The sequence below is a fragment of the Pituophis catenifer genome, unplaced genomic scaffold, assembly GCF_029215685.1.
Source record: "Pituophis catenifer annectens isolate HBS135680 unplaced genomic scaffold, rPitCat1.0.hap2 SCAF_2, whole genome shotgun sequence".
Taxonomy (NCBI): domain Eukaryota; kingdom Metazoa; phylum Chordata; class Lepidosauria; order Squamata; family Colubridae; genus Pituophis; species Pituophis catenifer.
This window is the reverse complement of record NW_027256882.1, coordinates 233,346,918-233,369,771: the sequence shown is the minus strand read 5'-3', so window position 1 is coordinate 233,369,771 and position 22,854 is coordinate 233,346,918. Positions and strand designations below refer to the sequence as shown.

The window sequence follows — 22,854 nt, the reverse complement described above, 5'->3', positions numbered from 1 at the left end:
CTTCAAGCCCAGGAGAAATTCAGAGATGTAATTTCCTTTAATTACCCCTATGCTTGACCTGTGAGACTGCAATTTGATCCTTTTTCACCAGATGGGATTGTTTTGAATGCCAAGGAAAAATGTGTCCAGGGAAGGGTGAAAAGAGCTGTCTGCCTTACATGTAAATTCCCGAGGTAGTCCTCGAGTTATGACCATAATTGAACCCAAAAATTCTGTTCTGAGACATTTAGTTTTGCCCCATTTTCATAAAATTTCTCACCACAGTTGTTAAGTGAATCACTGCAGTTGATAAGTTAGTCACATGGTTGCTAAGCGAATCTGGTTTCCCCATTGACTCTGCTTGCCAGGTCACAAAAGCTGATCACATGACCTCAGGACACTGCAACGGTCATAAATATGAACCAGTTGCCAAGCACCTGGATTTTGATCACACCATCATGGGGCTGCCGCAAAGGTCATAACTGAAAAAACGGTCTTAAATCACATTTTCTGTGCCCTTGTAACTTTGACCGGTCACTAAACAAACTGCAAGTTGAGAATTACCTGTTTTATGTTTCTCAGTGGGAAAAAGGGTTCTTAAAACCCACCTGACATTTTCTGGATTTTATTTCCAGCCGGAAAGTGAGGCTACTACCAGATTAAACTGAATAAATACAAGTCGCTTTCAAGCTGTTTCGCTTGTTTACAGTTACGATGCCTTTCTTAGACTGCTGAGCCAATTTGTCGTGAATAGGGTTCCCAGAGCATGTTTTCTGCGAGCCTGGGAATCGTAATCCCGACATTTCCGGAGCTCATTCCCCTGAGGACTGATCGCCGAACCTAGTCTGTCGATTTGAACGAAATTTGTTCCCAGGGAAGTCCCAGCGATCAGGATTAAATCCTAATTATCAGGCGAAGTTCAGTTCGAAACAAATATGAGAACTCGATTAAAACTGGGGGAGAAACAGGTTCATTATTATTCTCTCTTCCTTTTTTTAGCGCTCATATTCCCTTAACCTAACGGTTCGCTCTATGTACGTCTGAAATTCCACCGGGAAATGTCTTTGGAGATTCTCAGTCATGGTTGTCCCAAAGGTGCTTCCCCCACCCCCAAAGAGGCAACTGGACTTTCTGGGGTTTTTTTTCTTGGAAGACGTTTCGCTTCTCATCCAAGAAGCTTCTTCAGCTCTTCTTCCTCAGCCCCCTCAGTTTCCCGGCGTTCTTCCGAACGCACCCACGACAAAAGACAACCGTCCGCGCACGGTTGGCTCGGCCCTCGCGATTGGGTAGCCTTGCAGAAAAGGGAGGAGAGACCCAACCTCCTCTGCAACTAACCCGCCCGCCCAGACTACTGACCGGCGCGCGATACACCCAATAGCGGCCAAAACCCTCGAACAAGGACCGCCTCTCTCACCCCCCCTGATGACGTCACCAACGCGCCTGGCTTTGCCTTGCTTCGACCGCTGGGTGTACATGGACAATATTGGAGGACGCGGCTGAGAGGTGTGGAGGGCGGGGGAGAGGGGGGGCGTCATGGCTTCCTCCATGGTCCGAGCCACCGTCCGGGCTGTGAGCAAGAGGAAGATTCAAGCCACCCGAGCAGCCCTCACGCTGGTCAGTATTCGGGGCGAGGCGGAGTTGCACAGGGCAGCCTCGCGTCACCCGCTGCAGAGCGGGATTGAGGCTCGGGGAGGAGGGGGGAGCTCTACCGGTTGGTAAACAAGCGTGCTGCGCAGGCGTGCATGAAAAGAGTGGGGGCGGAGGGGGTCCCCAATGATGGTCTGGCGGAGATTGCAGCAGCCGCTTTGATGTTCTTATCCGCTTTTTGTAATATTTTTTGCTCCTTTTTTTTTATATGCCTCATCTGCTTCTCACCCCAGGCAGACAGGCGGTACAATATCGCTTCTAGTGAACTGTTACCGTCGTGCAGCTGGTGGCAGATGAGCTTTCACGACTTTTCACGATTGTGTAAGGGGAGGAGAGAGAGAGAGAGAGAGAGAGCTGTAGCTCTAGAAGCCTTTGTAGTGACAGTTTAGGATTCTTGTTTTTTAAGTTATAATCCAAGACTTGCCCGTTTATTGTATCTGAACTGAGATTCTCCACTATCAGAAGATTATAGAGCTGAAAAAAATACCTTTTATGCTGCTGTGTTTTCTGTGGTTGCCCACCTTCTTTAAAATATATATATATAGAGAGAGAGAGAAAGATGTGAAAAGAAGTTATATTGGAGCGAAAGCAAATGCCACCACTAGCACTGATTATGTTACTTAGTCAAGGTAATGAAATGTCTGCAAGAAAACAAGCAAGCTCAGAGACCACCAAGGACCCCTCAAATGCCTTGTGTAATTCTCCTGTTCTGGTGTTCAATATAAATTACGGAAATGATTATTATATTTTATTGCCACACTATTGTGCGTAATGATGGGCATCAACTACACCGCCATGCATTGGGTGGTACAAGTAATCCTCGATTTACAGCCATTCGTTTAGTGACTGTTCAAAGTTACAAGGGCACTGAAAAAAGTGACTTGTGATCAGTATTCACACTCATGACTGTGGCAGCATTCCCATGGTCACATGATCAAAATTTGTGCATGTATTACATTTGCCCTTTCCAGGAGTCATGTGATCACTATTTGTAAACTTCCCAGATAGCTTCTGAAGCAAAGACAATGGGGAACGGGGGGGGGGGGGGGAGCTAGATTCATTTAACAATTTTAGTGATTCATTTAACTGTGGTAGAAAGATCATAAAATGGGATGCAACTCATTTCACTGTCTTGCATAGCAATGAAAAAATGTGGGCTCAATTATGGTTGTAAATTGCGGAATACTTGTATTTGAGAACAAGCTGTTTACATAGGGATAAATGTATACATAGCTATTGGCACATTAAAAATTTTCAGTCTTCTGTGCATAAAACTAGCGCTGTGATATTGTTTTATGGGAGGAAAATCTCAATGGAGAAATGATTAAATACTCTGAGTATACTGAGATCTGAAAGAATATGATTTATATTTTCATAAGCAAAACTAAACCCGAGAAATTTGGGATCATGCCCACATAGTTTTCTTGAACAGTGTTACCAAACTGGTTTGCCCCTGCTTTCTTCTGGAGTGGTTTTTCAATTTCCCAACCTATCCCAAGCCCTTTAAATTGCTGGAGGTCTCCCTCCCTAGTACTAACCAGGCCAAGCCTGCACAGAGTCTGACATTAATCAACCTTATCTGGAAATCATTAAATGTTATTTAAATATGATAGTCATACATAAGAAAATCTTAGGCAATATTTTCTTAAAATACTGTAATTAGCACTTCCTTGAAATTTTTAAATTTTAAAAGAAAGATGTATAGTTTTATTTTTTAGATTTTTTTAAACCAGTTTTTTTATTATTATTATTATTATTATTATTATTATTATTATTATTATTATTATTATTATTATTATTATTATTTAGACTTCTATACCGCTTCATAGTGCTTTACAGCCCTCTCTAAGCGAATTACAAAGTTCGTATATTGCATATTAGCATATTGCATTAGCATTAGCATATTGCCCCCAACAATCTGGGTCCTCATTTTACCCACCTTGGAAGGATGGAAGGCTGAGTCAACTTTGAGCCGGTGAGATTTGATCTGCTGAACTAGCAGTTAAATAGAACAAGGTGGTGAACAAACATAATACTCTTTTCCTCCTACTATTTCCCCCACAATAACCTTGTGTGACTGGCCCAAGAGTGTGTGACTGGCTCAAAGTCATCCAGTCTGGTTTCATGCAATTATAATGCACAAAATATAACATTAGCATGCCCAAATAACTACCAATGGATTTACAGCTATTTCTGAGTTATAAACCTTGTAAGAGTTTTTTTTCCATGTGTCAAAGCAATGTATGATTGTAAAATGGAATTCTTCCCATAAACCTGTTCCCCACCTCCAACACATTACATTGGTGACAATAAACTCTATACATGCAGCTATACATGTAATGGGAAATTACAATCATGCCATGTTTCTCAGTAAGACATACAGTCTGTACCTAAGTGCATATCTTGGTGTACAACAAATATGGATGGAAGAAATGCTCTACAGACTATGTATAAAATGACTAGAGATTCATGAACTGGTAGCTGCGTGGGAGGGAAAGTGTCATTCAAAAGAGATGTTACTGAAATGTTGGGAAGCCTAATTATTATTATTCACACAGCTTGGAATAATAGTGTATCTCTAAAAAAAAACACATGCCAAAGACGATAAGTTGAAAAACAGGGCTGAATTCATATTATGCCAAAAGATTATTTTAGATTAGTATGCTGCATAATGATGAACAGATAACAAAACAATTAACATTAAATGAAATATTCTTAATTCCCTTCTCCCCTACATATTCATGTGTTAATATTCTCTTACTGCTTATAGCTTTCTATGAATAAAAGGGATAAAATAGAACATATAATCCAAGATTTGTATATTGTCTATAACATTTTTGTTTTAATTTAGAATAAAGAGGTTATTTTATTACATCTGAAGAAAGAAGTCATTCTTTATATATTTTTTCTTTTTATTCCCTTTTTCTTGTCACTTGCTACCCCTTTCATCTCCTTCTACTTTTAATCTTTTTTTCTTTTTGTTAATTTTATCCTTTTTTGTAACTTAATAAATTTGCTTTAAAAAAGATGCAATTGTTGAGTTGTGTAATGCAAAATCTCTTCATATCTTTCAGACCCCATCTGCGGTGAATAAGATAAAACAACTGCTAAAAGACAAACCTGACCATGTAAGTGGTGCTAGATGGCATTCCAGGCATTACTTGATGTTCAAGACTGCATCACAATCTGCCCATAGATATTGCTGTAGCCGGTCACCATGTGGTTGAAACAGGAAAATGTTTTATTTCAGAACAAACCAATGCAATCTGGAAGCTGTGCCAGATCACTTTGAACTTGCAAAGGTTTGCAAAACCAAACCTCAGAACACTCTGATTAAGCCAGATTTCAAACAAAGCATCTGGCAAGCAGCTATGGAAAAAGACCCCCCCCCCCCAATCTCCTCAGCACTTCTAGCCAGGCATGATCTATCACCCACCTTACTAGCCTCTCCCCTGTCACTGCTGCTGGCTGATCCCTCTAGTCAGCACATCCCAACTTTCCCATATCTTTCCTTCTCCAAGTTGCTCACCTCTCCCACAAACTTATTCCACCAAACCTGCCAGTTCCATCTTTCGAGCAGGTTTGTTCCCTCCTCTCTCCCTCCCCAAACTCTTTTTACATCCCAATTTCATTCTGTGTACAAATTAAAATAGCCCTGTTTCACTAAATCAGTGATCCTAATTCCCTAAAAGGTGGCCGAAATTAGTTTTATTTAGATGAACAGATTCTAGTCATGTCCCATTTGGGCAATTTTGGTTTCCATGAGACTTACAGTACAGTTTTACCTAACACTACTCAAAAATAAATGACACTTAAGATTGAAAGGACTCAGAATCTGTGTGTATGGCTGATTTGCACTTAAAACTTTATATAGTTAAATTAGGATAAAAGCATTGAAACAGTAATTCCGGCATTTGAGAATTTTGACTTCATACAAAAATGTTTCTAATATGTTAATATTTATATTTTAGGTAGGAGTTAAAGTAGGTGTGCGCACAAGAGGTTGTAATGGCCTTTCCTATACACTAGACTATACAAAATCAAAAGGAGATTCTGACGAAGAGGTAGTACAAGATGGTAAGTGTACTTGGGATAGTAAGAGTGCAAAAGTCATTGCCAATTCTAATTTCCAACTCAATCTATTTGCAGTGTGTAAAATAGAACTGACAGAATTGAATTTGCGTAGCACTTCAGATTCAAAGGCCAAAAGTTGCTTCAGAGCACATATGGATGGGCCTTTGTTTCTAGGTATGCCTTCTGCAGTTGTCCAGGGAAAGATACATTTAGTGTCAGGTATTGCTGCTAACAGGTGCTAGATTTGTGATCTCATGCTCTCAAAGCACATCCCTTTTGCCTTTAAATCCAACATGCTGAATAGCCCTATCAATAAGAATATTTATTTATATTTCACCTATCTGTAGAATATTGACAGAGGTTGATTCTCTTTAAGTGAACATGGTGCTTTTACCATGAAATCAATGACTCACTAAAGGTAGGTAGGTTGGTTGGTTGGTTGGTTGGTTTATTTGACTAAGTCTGCCTACTTTTGAATGTTTAGGCTCATACACATTTGGAAAAATATCCAAAAATTATCAATGTGGCTTGCAGAGTACATCATGGAATATATTCAAAACAAATAATACTTAAGGAGTATCTATAACTTATTAAATAATTGTTGGCCTGTAGTGAAATATATAAACTATATTGTACCAATATTTTGCATAGTAAAAAAAGCCTAGTATATGCTAAATCTTTCAAATCTCATATTTTTTTTTCTTTTTAAAAAGGTGTCAGAGTGTTTATTGAAAAAAAAGCCCAACTTACACTTTTAGGAACTGAAATGGACTACATAGAAAACAAACTGTCCAGTGAATTTGTTTTCAATAACCCAAACATCAAAGGAACGTGCGGTTGTGGAGAAAGCTTCAATATTTAAATTACCAGGACTAATTCCATGACTTTTAGCAATGCAGAACTGCTTTCTAAAAGCAATCAGTTGTCGTGTGTTTTTCACATATATGGGCTTTGTAAGATAGTGGGCTTGACACAAAATAAACCTGCTTGCATTTTGAAAATATAATCTGTGTGTTCAGTTCCCTCGCCCCCTTACTAAAGCTTAAAAGGGATAGAATGAAAAGTGGTTTGTTTGCCAAAAAAAAAAGAAATCTACACTGTTGCATAAGAATTCATAATTTGGTTTATAGCAAATACTACTTTTTAGGAGTCTACACTTAGTAGTTTGTGTTTACAAAATTAAAAAAGTTTCTTAAAAAGTTCCATAGACTCAGATTTCCACTTATTATATTTTGAAATAGTAACTGCTCTCTGTATACTTCTCTGTGTATTATAGGATCTAAATATTGTTTGTTATACTTTAAAGCAAAAGGCAATCACATACCAAAAGGGTTCAGTATTCCCTGTTTAAATATTCCCTTTGAAATTTTCCGTCTGAAAAATTAATTTGAATTCTGATACTCATGAGATTATATAACTTAATCCTCTTTAAGCAAGTAAATGTTTTTTTATACCAGAAAAGCCAACAGTGTTTTCAGCAATCTTGTACTGTGAATGTAGCAAACAGTAGTAATAGAGAATTCTGTTTGAAAAAAAAATTACCATGAAAGCAACTGAAAGTGAATTCTACATTATATTTCCTAATTGATAGAGAAAACATTTTCTCTAGTAGACTAAATAATTTTATTACCATGCAGCAAAATTAAATTATTGAGCAACCACAGTTTTGATAACTAATGGCAATTTATGATTTGACTTTAATTTTGTTAAAAACTGAGTAAAAACTCAACATTTTGCTTGAAAAAAAGTTTGAATTGTGCTGACAACTTACTTAGAGAGTAATTTTACAAATATATTGTGTGTTCATGTAATAATCTTGGATGAAATTAAGACTCATTTGCAGGATTTTATGATTTACGATGTCACACTTTTACAAACTTTAGCGTTATTACTGTTCTTTTTCCAATGAAGTAAATGTTTCCAAAACACTGTCTCATGTAAGATGGCAATTATCTTATACAGTCATACATTCACACTAGCCTTAGGATGGGAGAAGAAGGAAAATGTTATATGAATGATATGTCATATGTTACAGCGCAAGATTATTACTCTAGTAACTTATCAGTTGCCACAGCTCTGCTTTTCAAATACTTGCACTTAAGTGAAACACTGGGGAACAAATCCATTTGAAAACAGTTTTAATAGGTGGAACAAACTGCTTTGGTAAACTGTACAATCCTTTGCATGGCAGATTTGACATGCTGCTTCACACAGCATGTTCAAGTACAAGAAGAAAAATCAGCCTACTCTGTATAGTTTGGCATGCTGAATTTTCAGCTCCTGCAAACATATAGGTTGCCTGGGCTATGGTTCTTGGTGAAATTTCTATGAATATAGTTATATGCATAATATTAAGTGTTTTCATTTTGCAAAAATGGGTTACTGTATTCCTTGCTAAAAACAGCTATGCTATGTGATTTATGGTTATGAAAAGGACTTGAATGTAACTAACATCATGTAAGAGACTTATAGATTTTTTTTTTTGGAAACATTTTGTTCTTTATTGATTCATAAGCTATGTGAATGAGACTCCCAGTTATGAAAATACAACGCACTATTATTCTTGAATACCTAACGCACAATTATGAAGTAAATTTATATTAGTAATAATTTTATGAATGTGTCTTTATTGATCATCTGTTATGTGTATAATAATGTAATTAAGAACTGTAATAAATTATCTTTTGGTGAACATGGAATACATATTTGTAGCAGTTCATAAACCACCATGAGTATTCTATTTTACCTTCCTAATTGCAAAATTATTACATTAAAAAGACAAGTTTTCCATAAGTCAAGCTTGACTTCCAATTATTCTCTCCATGCAGTTTCCTTGTTGCTTCCTTGTGAGATGTTTTTCAACTTCCCAGTCTATCTTACTGTTTGGGGAGTGGTTTCCCATCAAAGTCCTCAAACATTGCTAAATTGTTTGGATCATTGTAATTCAGCTAAATATTGCCATGTGTGTTAACTGTCACAACCTAGATTAGGTGATTTCTAACAAAAACATTGTACTCCTTATAATCTTATTTTAATCTTTTAAAATATATATTTTAAAATGCCTAACAGTTTGAGCCCCAAACTGACAAAAGCATCTTCATGTTTTAAATCTGCTATAGGTTTACCAGGTCAGTACTATTTATTTCATTAAATTTATATGCTGCTCATCTCACTATTGAGAGCTACTCAATAAAAGGTAAAATATACCTTTAGCCTTTGGAAATATTTTAAATCTCAGCAAAGTAATTGGGCCTTTAAAATCAAATTGTATGGAAACTGGCAGGGGACATACTACCATTAAGAGGACATGAGAGAAATAAGGCACAAATACAACTGGAAATGAGAGAATTGGATGGTTGAGGAAAATCTATGGAGTATCATCCCACCGACTTTGCAAGCCCTAGAAACCTCCCAAGAGGTAATGTATATCTTAAAGAAAAAGAAATTTTCACAAGGGGAATTAAGCAAGCTATTCCTCAGCAAAAATTGTGTCTTTATGTCAATAATAACTTGACAAAAGCAAAGCAATCTTCACCTACATGCCCCTTTGGCAGGCTGATGATCTCAGCATCACATCCAAGATAAACTAAAGTCATCAGCAAAACAGTAACCAACTCCTGCTTGTTAATGACTGGAGAGTCAGTTCCAGGTGATGTGGGAGGGGAAATCCACACATGGTTTTGCAGGAAGAGGAGTTGGGGAAAGTAGAAAAGGTGAGCATGTTGATGGCACCTTTGCACAGAACTTGTGAAAACGTGGACTATGATTCCCCCACACACCCAGCATCACTTGAGTTAAAATCAGGCACGGATGAATTTTCACAGCTTAGCAAACTGGAGACCAGTGACATTCTAACTGTTCTTACATGAAGCAAATTTCCGTTATGCAGGTATATTATTTTTATACTGGTGTTTTTCATACTTGGCAGCTTTTAAGATGTATGGACTTAATGGGGAATTCTGGGCATTGGAAGTCCCACACATCAAGATGAACCCATAAAATAGTGTTGCGTGTATTATACAAATAGAACAACTTTACCGTAAGAAACATTTTGCTATCCTGTCTTTTCATCGCTTGGATCTTGCTTCTTAGGGCAACCCTTTCATCTTACTTAACGGGATCTGGGCAATTGGAGAATCTCCTGATCGAGAATTGCAGTTGACTCAGCATTTCTTACTGTGCTGGCTGAGGCACCTGGAGGACCACAGCTCCTCTACGCCTTCATGTCTGTATCCTTAAACCGTATCACTGATGTGAGGTCCTCCCTGCTCTTGCCGCGAGTCCCGGGGATTGCAAACCTGCTTTCAAAGAAACGCGAAGAGGGCGAAGACAAAAGTCGGGGTCCCAGTTCGTTCACCGAGGAGGCAGCTGGAGCCTCATCGTTCCGTGGGATTTGCTGCTGGTGGAGATTCCCCGTCAGACCAGCGTCGCTTGGCTGCTGGTTGATTTTTGCTAATATTTCATAGAGCAGGGGTCTCCAACCTTGGCAACTTTAAGACTTGTGGACTTCAACTCCCAGAATTCCTCAGCCAGCTTTGCTGGCTGAGGAATTCTGGGAGTTGAAGTCCACAAGTCTTAAAGTTGCCAAGATTGGAGACCCCTGTCATAGAGGGAGATCGAGCTAAAGCCCGGCTGGCAAGTCCAGCCCCTCCGTTACCCCCCTTACCTTGTTTTCCAACATAGAGGCAGGGGTAGAAATTGTGAGACGATAATGAGGCGTCCTGTTGAAACCACTGATTGGTTCAGCGGGCGAGAAGAGACCCAGCCCCGCAGCTGGAGTCAGCGCGGCGCATGCGTGATCACTCGCCGCCTGGTAAGTTTTGGTAACTTGGTTATTATTATACTGTGGTCTTTAAATCCCCAAAAGCTGATTCCTCTAGTCTAACGGATCTCTCAAACGTCTCCTATTTTTCTATGCAGATTCTCAGTCATTCAGGTCGTGGTTATTCCAAAGGTGCTTCCCCCCCCCACCCCCAAAGAGGCAACTGGACTTTCTGGTTTTTCCTTTGAAGACGTTTCACTTCTCATCCAAGAAGCTTCTTTAGAGCTTTTCTTCAGCCCCCTCAAGTTTCCCGGCGTGCTTCCGAAGCCACCCTGGAGCCAGTCAGAGCTGAAGAAGCTTCTTGGATGAGAAGTGAAACGTCTTCTAGGTGGCTCAGTGGCTAAGACACAGCTTGTTGCGGTTCGAATCCCTAGTACAGGTCTCTTGCGTGAGCAGGGGGTTGGACTAGATGACCTCCAAGGTCCCTTCCAACTCTGTTAACTGTTAAAAAAACCAGGAAGTCCAGTTGCCTCTTGAATAAAAGCACTTTTGGGACGATTCTGGTATTTTTGCCTGTTCTTGTAGCCAAAAAGGTGGTTTAGTGGTTCTCCAAGGCATCTTTTTCATCTTGTGATGAGAAGGTTTAAAACACCAAGCGGTAATAAGAATTCCTTCAGCCGCCCCCCCCCCCCCCCAAGGGACGCTAACTTTCTTTTCCTAGGAAACAGCGACACCCACAGAGGGAACCTTTTCACAAGTCAGACACTCCTTGGCTTCTTCGTTGCTATGGAAAGAAGAGTTTGGCTTCTTTGTTGCTATGGACGATGATCTCGTACATAGTCCGGTCTCTTTTCCTTACCCCTTCCATGTAGAAAAACAGAAAGTTTTTATCAAGTCGGAAAAGGTTTAAAATTGACGTTTCCTAGGCTGGGTAAGTTTCAACTAAGTTTCAAAGTTCTAGCAGGACTACCAGATTCTGTAACAGCTTTGTTCCCTATGCCAGGGTTGTCCAACCTTGGCAACTTTTAAGACTTGTGGACTTCAACTCCCAGAATTCAACTCTGGGAGTTGAAGTCCACAAGTCTTAAAGTTGCCAAGGTTGGACACTCTTGCCCTATGCCATCCCTCTAGTAACCTCACAAGATTCATTTTTGTCGCCATGTACATGTATACTTCTGAACTAGACAGTGTTGTTTCTCTGTGTCATATAATATATGTGAGTATGTGCATATTTTTGTATTCATTCATTCATTCTGTCATGGTTATGCAATGTATATAGGAGGTGGTGACTCTTTGAGAGCTGTATACAACAAAATTTCATTTTAATGTATGCCGATAAATGTATATTCAAAGTGACAATAAAGTTATTCTATTCTATTCTATTCCATTCCATTCCATTCCATTCCATTCCATTCCATTCCATTCCATTCCAATCCAATCCAATCCAATCCAATCCAATCCAATCCAATCCAATCCAATCCAATCACATTGGTCTAAAATGTGGTTTATTCATTTCTACATTTGTGCGATGTCCGAACCCAACCATTCTGGTTAACCAAGTTTGTTATGTGAGTCCAGCCAGTGCCATGAAGTTGGTGTTGACTTAGTGACTACAAGTAGTCCTCGACTTACAACAGTTCATTTAGTGACTGTTCAAAGTTACAACAGCACTGAAAAAAGACACTTATGACCATTTTTCACACTTACGACTGTTGCAGCATTTCCATGGCCATGTGATCAAAATTTGGACGCTTGGCAAACTGACTCCTATTTATGATGGTTGCAGTGTCCCAGGGTCATGCGATCAACTTTTGTAACCTTCTGACAAACAAAGTCAATGGAAAAGCCAGATTCACTTAACGGCCACATTGCTAATTTAACAATTGCAGTGATTCACTTAATAAATGTGGCAGGAAAAGTTGTAAAATGGGGCAAAAGTGACTTAACAAATTTCTCACAACATAAATTTTGGGCTCAATTGTGGTTGTAAGTTGAGGACTACCTGTATATAGATATATTTTTCCCGTGGCGATCTGTCCCCCAAACTGATCTTTCAGTCTTCCAATGGTGCACCCATCACTACTGAGTCCATCCAGTTTGCAGCTGGTTGTCCTCTTCTTCTCTTTCTTTTCCAGCATCAATGCTTTCTCTAGAAAGCCATGTCTTCACATAATAGTCTAATGCAGGATAATATATATATATGCCTTGAGTGAGAACTCTGGATGAATTTCTTTGATAATCCATTTATTTGGACAATTGAACCAGGCAATCCTAGAGCTCAAAAAAAGGGAAGTCCATGTACGAAGAACTGTACAGGTAGACCCCAAATTACAACAACTGTACAGGTAGTCCTCAAATTCATTTAGTGGCCGTTTGAAGTTACAACAGCACTGAAAAAAGTGACTTATGACCCTTTTTCAAACTTAATGACCGTTGCAGCATCCCCATGCTCATGTGATCAAAATCCAAATGCTTGAAGGACTATTGCCGAGTAAAATGTGTAGAGGTTTTTATGTTAATTTTCTATGTTAGATATGATTGAATTGGATATCGATATAACCTACATAGATGAAAGAATATATACATTTGAAATGTGATAATTAGTGTAAACTTGCATAGAGATAAGGAAGTGTAGCAATTATAAGGTAAAATTTGACGAAAATGTTTAAACCGGAGAGGTCATGCTATGTCCACTGTTTTTAATTTGTATTGTTAATAAAAAACTGTTTTTTTTAAAAAAAATTCAAATGCTTGGCAACTGACTCAAATTTATAATGATCACAATGTCCTGGGGTCGTGTGATCACCTTTTGTACCCTTCTGACAAGCGAAGCATGGGGAAGCCAGATTCATTTTAACAACCATGTTGCTAACTTAACAACTACAGTGATTCACTTAACAGCCGTGATAAGAAAGTATGCAAAATGGGGCAAAATTCACTTAACTGTGTCACTTAGCAACAGAAATTTTAGGCTAAACTCTGGTCATAAGCTGAAGTCTGTATTCATTCAGAGTGCTTCAGAAAAGCTAGGTGAGTTGTCAAAATCAGGACTACCAATACATGGCAGCCAAAAGATATCAAATATTCTAATTTGTTGCTGTTTAATAAGTCATCTGAATTGGACCAACCGGATGCAGCTTTAGTATACCGAACAAACACTAACTATTTGTAATGGTTAACATTTTTATTAAAGTTATACACTGAATCAGAGGTGGGTTTCAGCAGGTTCTGACCAGTTCTGGAGAACCGGCAACGGAAATTTTGAGTAGTTTGGAGAACTGGTAGTAAAAATTCTGACGGGCCCCGCCCCCATCTATTATCTGCCTCCTGAGTCCCAGCTGATCGGGAGGAAATGGGGATTTTGCAGTATCCTTCCTCTGGAGTGGGGTGGGAATGGAGATTTTACAGTATCCTTCCCATGCCACGCCCACCAAGCCACACCCATCAAGCCATACCACACCCACCAAGCCACACTCACAGAACCGATAGTAAAAATTTTTGAAACCCACCACTGCACTGAATGCAAACTAGTCGGCATCAGTGGCAAGCAAGCCTAAGTTAAACTGAATCAGCTGAAATATCCTGAATATGGCCATTGCTATATTTATATAATGAAAGACTTTTATAATTAATCCAAGTGTAGATAGCAATATTATGCTGAATAATTAAGAGCCTTGATAGTACAGTGGTCTAAGCACCCTGTTATTAACACAGCTGCCTGCAATTACTGCTGACTCGATTCTCTCCAAGGCTCAAGGTTGACTCAGCCTTCCATCCTTTCTAAGGTAGGTGAAATGAGGACCCAGTTTGTGGGGGCAATAAGCTGACTTTGTATAAAATATACAAAAGTATGAAGGCTATTGCTTAACGCATTGTAAGCCGCCCTGAGTCTCCGGAGAAGGGCGGCATATAAATCAAATTAAAAAAAAAAATACAATTCATTTAGTAAGAGCATTGAAAGGAATGAGATTTTTTTTCTTAGTTAACTGCAATATGTTACCTTCTCTACAAGTCGATCGAAAGGTCAGCAGTTCAGCAATTCGAATCTCTAATGCCACATAACGGGGTGAGCTCCCGTTATTTGTCCCAGTTTCTGCCAACCTAGCAGTTCGAAAGCACGTAAAAAATGCAAGTAGGAAAATAGGGACCACCTTTGGTGGGAAAGTAACAGCGTTCTGTGCACCTTTGGTGTTTAGTCATGCCGGCCACATGACCACCGAGATGTTTTCGGACAGCAGCTAGCTCTTCGGCTTTGAAACGGAGATGAGCACCACCCCCTAGAATCGGTAACGACTAGCACATATGTGCGAGAGGAAACTTTACCTTTTACAAACATGAAACTATGGTTTTCAAACTGTAATGGGTAGGCTTGTATATTATGCTAAATCAAAAGAAAAAAAAATATCCACGTTGTGCCTTTCCCTTAAAATAGTTGGCTGAGTTGTGCTTTAAATCAGTTACAATTAGCTAGGATCATAAATCATGCTAAATCAAAGCTAAACATGGTTTTTTTTAAAAAATTAATAAAATTTATAGGTCACCCATCTTACCTCATGTTAATTACTAATCATTACTAATTATACTTAATATATGTGAACAGGGATAGGACGTATTATATATCTTTGAATATTACAGATCAGATTACAAATGTGCAGTTTAGTTTAATCTGTTGCAAATCACTTTCTAGATAAAAAGAAATAAAGGGATACTGTTAGCTTAGATTTGTGCATGTGTATTGTTGAAACAGAACCACTACTATTTAAGTGTATGTGAAGCAACTATGTACTGAAGTGTATGTGAAGCAACTATGTAGAATGACTTTTAAAGAACCTTACTCAACTCTTCTCTATGCCATTCAGCCAGCAGTTCTTGAAGGACAGCTGTGAAAATGGATAAAGACCAACTCCAGGAACCCAACCCAACCCAACCCAAAATGGATAAAGACCAACTCCAGGAACCCAACCCAACCCAACCCAAAATGGATAAAGACCAACTCCAGGAACCCAACCCAACCCAACCCAAAATGGATAAAGACCAACTCCAAGAACCCAACCCAACCCAACCCAAAATGGATAAAGACCAACTCCAGGAACCCAACCCAGCCCAACCCAAAATGGATAAAGACCAACTCCAGGAACCCAACCCAATCCAATCCAAAATGGATAAAGACCAACTCCAGGAACCCAACTCTATCTGCTCCAGTATGCTTCATGAAGATGCAGTTGTTATAAAGGATTCAGATAAAGATGCTACCGAAGGCAGAGATACTTCCACAACTGTACTTCCCAAAGTTTCTTGTTTACCTGTGGCTTCAAAACATCTGATTGGCTCAAAAAGCAAACAGAAACCTTATCCTGAACTGCCACCAGCATATGTGCTTCCTTACCTGGTTTTAATCAAGAATTGTCTTGATTTGCCATTTTCTACCATCAAGAAACAATGTCTCACAGGAGAAATACTGTGCAAGATAGACTCTTTAACGCTGAGGCGCAAAAAGAAGAAACCACCTACTTCACTTGAACCAGGAAAAGTACCAAGACTTCAAGGTTGACTACATTCTCAATTGCAATTGGGGATGAGTAAAGCATTCAGTTTAATAAGATTAAATGAGCCCGAACAATTAAGTAGGGATCCTTTTGAGGTCAGGGAGAACTCCTGAAGATTGTGTTGTGAATTATAAGAAAGGAAACAGCCCCTGATTGGAAGAATAGCTATAACCGTGATGGCGAACCTATGGCACACGTGCCACAGGTGGCACACAGAGCCATATCAGTGGGCACACGATCTCCGCTCCAGTGCACATGTGCATGCCGGCCAGCTGATTTTTGGGTCTTCTGGGCCCACCAGAAGTTCCATTTCCGGCCTCCAGAGGGGGGGGTAGGGAAGGCCCTTTTTGCCCTTCCCCTAGAAAGGCTATGGAGCCTGGGGAGAGTGAAAAATGGGCCTACTGGGCCCACTGTGCCATCGTGTACCAAAAGCAGGGAGAGCACGGAACAGGGCGCACAAGCATGCGCGTGGGAGTGGGGTGGGGCACATAGAATTATGGTGTAGGCACACACATGCACAACTCCCTGCGCTCCCCCCACTTTTGGCACGCAATGGCAAAAAGGTTAGCCGTCCCTGAGATATGATATAATATGATAATATAATATAATATAATATAATATAATATAATATAATATAATATAATATAATATAATATAATATAATATAATAATAATATAATTAATATAATATAATATAATATAATAATATAATATAATATAATATAATATAATATAATATAATATAATATAATATAATATAATATAATATAATATAATATAATATAATATAATATAATAAATACTTAAAGTGAGAAAGAACTAAGTTTGCCATAACTCAGATTTCTACTTAGAAGTTAGTAGTAAATTTCATAGTTTCCTGAAGTCTATCTATAGTTTGTGAATCTCACTCCAAACCTGTCTGTCTCAATCTAATGACCATAGATGTAGTGGGTAAGAATCCTAGAGTAGCTCTCCCAACATATGTGGAGTATGCCCTGCTTCAGAACATTTACAATAACCCATAGTTTCCAGCTTGATTGTCTTCCTTCTTTAGCTTTAGTCTTTAGCTTCTGGAATTCTCAGAAATTGTCACACTGGCTGGGAAATACCTGGACCTAGATTGAGTTGGCTTGAGTTAAGCTTTTAGTTTCACATCAAGCTTTGTCTAAAGTTTAGTGGCTGAAATAGAAGTGGCATTTCATTGGAGGGCAGGATTGAATGTGGTCACTTAAGCTTGATCTTGAACTCCCACCTCCTTCAGTTCAAGTTACAAGCAGGGGAAGTAGCCTCTACTACCTGGAAATGCATGTATGTACAGAACCTTCATGCAGGTCCTAGCCAGCATGTCTGGTGATGCCAGGTACTAGGATTTGCAATTCTGCAGTACCTGGGAGGCTGGTTTCCAACCCCAGCTCTACAAGAACAAAATTGTATTACTAAGCTTGTTCTTCCTTTGAAGTCTCAAAAAATAATTCAATAGGCTACCTAGCACCAATAGGCTATCTGATGGGTCTGGCATCTGCAGTTCCCAGTCCCATAATAATATTTTGGCATAATATACCGAGTGCTATTCCTTTTTGAGTTTTTCTCAGTCAAGGAAAAAAAATAACATATTCACTAATACAATATTGATCTGATATTCTGTACTTCTCTTTTGTCTTTGTTTAAAGAAACAAAATATGTAACTTTTGAAGGCCTGGAGGACCTACAGTGGAAATTATTCAAAGGTCTGCTAAAACGAAAGCCAAAAACAATCGGCATTTGGAGGGAAGCAAATTTCAAAAAGAAATCTGTTACAACTGTTATTCGCGAAGCAAAGGAACACATCCTTCCCCTGCTACCTAAAGACTGGATAATTGATGAGTCCCTCAAGTTTTCCAAAGAAAAGATTTTTTCCTTCTTTTTAGAAACTGAGTCACACCTGTGAATATGTAGCAGTCTCTGAAGTTCGGAAAGAATCTATGTAAACAAGCAATAAACAACACATTGTGCTGGACATACAGTGTGGTGCCATTAAGTAATTTGCTTATTGTAACATAAAACAGAGCCATTTTGGTTTCCAGCAAGCCAATTCTATATTATTATTATTATTTTGCTACAGTAGCCTTTTATGTTATTCTATGCCAATTTATAAAGTCTCATGGTGTTCTTCAGGTGGATCTCACGTGGAATTTAGAAGTTGCAGCCCCATCTCTCACCCTCACCAGGTAGACCAGAAGACCAGGAAATCAATTCCACGGGAAAGCTACAACTATTTTTTATTGGAATTAAAAACAGAATTTTGTGAGTATGATCGTGCCATTCCTCCCCTCCTCTTTATAGTTCAGTGAATTAGAGAGGTATCTCGTCTGTTTTCAAACATAATCTGGATGTTCTGAACTTAAATAACACTTTAGCTTCATTTATCTAAGCAATAGCACTTATATGTTTCCATCTTTATACTCTACGCCACCAGAGCTAAACAAAGAAAGAGCTATACTTTACTGGAGAATACTGATATATGATCAGCGGTGGGTTTCAAATTTTTTTACTACCGGTTCTGTGGGTGTGGCTTGGTGGGCGTGGCATGGCTTGGTGGGCGTGACAAGTGAAGGATACTATAAAATCTCAATTCCCACCCAACTCCAGGGGAAGGTTACTGCAAAATCCACATTTCCTCCCGATCAGCTGGGACTTGGGAGGCAGAGAATAGATGGGGGCGGGGCCAGTCAGAATTTTTACTACCAGTTTTCCAAACTACTCAAAATTTCCGCTACCGGTTCTCCAGAACTGGTCAGAACCTGCTGAAACCCACATCTGTATATGATCTTGCTGCTTGGTCGCAACTTCAGTATTGGTCTCATTTTACTGATGCTGATAGAAGTAAAGGCTATTCTGCTGAATGCTGTGCAAACACCTTTACATCCTTTTGTTTGGCAGATCTAGAAAGACTTGTTGGAAGAGCTAGAGAAGCAAGGCTCTTAGAATTCAATATAAAAATCATATTCTTGGCTATGTCTATGATCTATGACATTTTTAGATCAGATTAACAATCCCTATATATATTGATAAATAGTCTATTATAGGTCTGTAAGTATATATGTATTCAACACAGGGGTGAAATCTACTTACCTTCCCAAGCGGTTCAGAAGTGCATGTGCTGCGTAGACCCTCTGCACATGCACAAACCCTTCTGTGCATGCACAGAAGGTAAAAAACAGGTTACTTCCTGGTTAAAACTATGAAGTAACGATGACTGGGTGGGTGGGTGGAGCCTCACGCCACCATCGCTACCGGTTCTCCGAACCACCAGCTGCCATTGCTACCGGTTTGGACGAACCGGGAGCATTTCACCCCTGATTCAACATCACTAATAAACACAAGTGCTTAACTAGTATGCTGACACTATTATGAATGTACTAGTGGGGATAAAATTGGAGGAGAACCATGGGTATGTCTTAAGGAACTTACAGAAGAATGACCTGTGATCCGAAAATAATATCCAATGTTGTTATTTAGGGATGGGAGAGATGGCTATCTATTTCCAGAAATAGAATTCTTTATAGAATTCTTTATTGCCCAAGTGTGATTAGACATACAAGTAATTTGTCTCCGGTGTATAAGCTCTCACTGTACCTACAACAATAGTGATGGATCATTATCATAGTCATTGTAAAACAGTCATTCTATCTAGTATAAGCAGCTGCTTTTAGTTACCCTATGTTTGCTATTCAAACTAATCAAGGTTTAAATACCTATTGTTCAGGGGTGGGTTCTACTTACCTTTACTACTGGTTCACATTGCGCCCGTGCATGTGCAGATCACCTATATGATGTCTGAGTCAGTGGGCGGAGCCTCCCGCTGGTTTTACTACCAGTTCTTGCGAACCCATCCAAACCAGGGGTAACCCACCACTTGTTGTGGCTATTGTCCCCATCTGAAGCACACTTGCCATAGAAAGGAAGGCCAAGAGGAAGTGTGAACTCACATTAACCAAAGTTGGACAGTAGGTGGTTGGTCTGATACTCTTTCTTTGGAATCCTCTAACTCAGGGATCCCCCAACCCCTGGGCTGCGGCCCACTACTGGGCCGTGAGCTGTTTGGAATTGGGCCAGAGAAGTGGTGGGTGCACGTACATCCCTACTTGCACAAGCTGTGGGCAAGGGTGTGCTCACGCTAATGGAGCTGCAAGCATGCATGCACTTGCCTGACGCTCAAGCAGAAATGCACTCCGCTCTGCTGGGCTGCAAAACCAGAAAAATTGGGGAACTCTGATCTAATTCATTTTATCAATTATTTGCAAAAATGTTCCAGCAACTTGACAATACCAGGTAATCCTCACTTAATGAGGACAATCAGGACCTGTAACACTGTTGCTAAGTGATGCATTAGAATGTAAGTTGCACCGTGGTTGTAAAGCATATCATGAGAGTAACTTATTGTTTTAAAAAAAATAAATTATAAAAAAATAGGTTACTAATGCTTTAGGTTTCTTCTTGGTTAATTAAGGAGCTCCTCTAAAGCCTTTTGGTGTGAAATCACTTCATTGTTCATCTCTGAATTCCAGAGCTTGATAATGCATGTCCCAAACTATCCCCCACCCCTTCTCTGGCTTCCCTGCCTTGGCTCTTGATTCACCGACCTAGGTCTGCCTCTGCTGGATTTTTTTTTCTTTTCTTGATTAGCAATATTTCACCCTGGACCAGCTTCTGGTTTTATCTGGTCTAAATTAGGCCACTTAACAGCCTGGTATTTCTCTATTTTTAGATAGCTTTTGTTTGTGTGCTTTCTTGCTCTGCTTGCTCTCCCTCCACATTTTTTCCTTATTAAGTTATAGCACTGACTTCAGATAGTCTATGATATTTATACCATCTGAGTAAAACTAATGAATCCATAAGCACCTGAGTGAATTTCCTTAATTAAGGTGTGGCCTTGTAGAGATTGGTGATGGCTACAGCCCCATCATCTAACATCTAACCAGAAAGTGATTTGACTGTAACAAAGGATTCAATCCTTGCAGAACACTTGTAATCTGCTTTAAGGAAAAGACTGAATCTGTTGAATGGACACCTGTGTGCATTGTGCCAATTTTTGTATACAACCAGGTTGCTATGGAGGTAATGAACTGCTGAGTCATCCTAGAACCCATCCTCGGGATTTGAAGATTGCAAACATACTTTCAACAGCTGGATCAAATCCAACTTTAGCCTCTTGTGAGATCAATGGTTTCAGGTAGGAATACTGAACAGAGTGAATGGGACACCAGTAGTAATGTTCCAAACTTTAATATTTTTTTCCTTGAACGCCCTTTGATGCTTGGCTTCACTGTCTTGGCAAAAGTACTGTAATAGGCATATGTTTTGTTTTAGACTGTTTTTTCAGAGGTCAGCAATGAGTGTCTTTTTTCTCAGAGTGTATCCTCTTTAATGGCTTTATTGGACTTTTTAATGTTATTACAGGCTGAGCAATTATGTAAGAGCTTGAAAAATTTAATTTTCCATGTATAGGGTTAAGATGAGAATCTTTCTATGCTGAGAATATTCTTGAGTGTCCTGCATTGACCCACAGCTATGAAGGCTGCATAAAGGGCAGCCTACATTGCTTTGGAGTGAGTAATTGAAGGAATTGTAACTGATCTACTGAAACGTTTGCAATTTTATTCTGATAGAAGAGCAAAAATATTGATTTTCTTTTTCTAATGGCAGTATAGAAATGCATGCCAAGAACTAATGACAGAAGAATACAATTTACTCAGAACACCATGAAACCTGGACACACACATACAGACATACACACACCTAATTTATAGTGTTGTAGTGTATATTATTTTACAGATAGCTTTGACTTAAGTATTTTTGACTTAAAAGGCTATTGTAATTTTAAGTTCAGTTTATATAATGCCTTATATAAAGAAGAGCCTAATGCTGGGAAAGATTGAGGGCAAAAGAAGAAAGGGACAACAGAGAATGAGGTGGCTGGATGGAGTCACTGAAGCAATAGGTGTGAGCTTAAATGGACTCCAGAGATGGTAGAGGACAGGAAGGCCTGGAGGAACGTTGTCCATGGGGTCATGATGGGTCAGACATGACTTCACAATGAACAACAACAAATGCTTTAAGTCACTTGCTTAATATGTTGGGGGAATCCAATATTATAGTTAGTAAATACTGCTTTGGGTTTATTTACTGAGTTAGGTGACCCCAGTGAATTTGTTTATTCAATAACAACAACAACAACTTTATTGTCATTGTACGTGTATATACAGTATACCCATACAACAAAATTCACTTAACACCCAAAGACCAGGTCCAACACACATAACAATCCCCAAACACCCCCCTACCCACCACAAATTCCCCACCCCTAAACCACCCAAACATCCACACAACAGACCAAGTAATATTGTCCAACAGCTCACTGATGGTGGCCCTTTAGTTCATTGTTGAGTGCAATTATATATAACATAGTTATATCATATTTTATCATGATACCTAATTTAAAACTCTATGTGAGCATTGTACATGTCCTTAAAAGAAAGTGAAATTCTGCCTATGAATAAGGGCTTGTGACTGTATATTATGCACAAATATAGAACCACTGCTAATAATTGTATTGTAGCTTATTGATGAATATATAATTACTGCAAAACAATCTCTTATGCAAGATTTTAAGCAATATGTTTGATTGAAATACTGCATGCAACTTAGAAGGAGCCATTACTTTGACATATCCATATTTATGAGAGCAAGTGTAAATCTACTTAATATAGTATTAATTAAATCTTAAATTTTTTTAAATCTGTATAGGTATGTTTGTATTATGATTAGGAGAATGTATCTTATGAACTGTATTGTTTTCTGGCTTTA

General features: G+C 39.0%; 1 protein-coding gene across 1 annotated transcript; it reads left to right on the top strand.

Moving 5' to 3' along the window:
• The first annotated feature begins 1,442 nt into the window (after window positions 1-1,442).
• On the top strand, window positions 1,443-8,493 carry ISCA1 (iron-sulfur cluster assembly 1). The gene is made up of 4 exons (XM_070938677.1): window positions 1,443-1,593; window positions 4,701-4,754; window positions 5,598-5,703; window positions 6,414-8,493. Exons 1-4 carry the CDS (start codon window positions 1,513-1,515, stop codon window positions 6,560-6,562), a joined length of 390 nt encoding a protein of 129 aa, XP_070794778.1. The 5' UTR covers window positions 1,443-1,512; the 3' UTR covers window positions 6,563-8,493.
• Window positions 8,494-22,854: the final 14,361 nt, after the last annotated feature.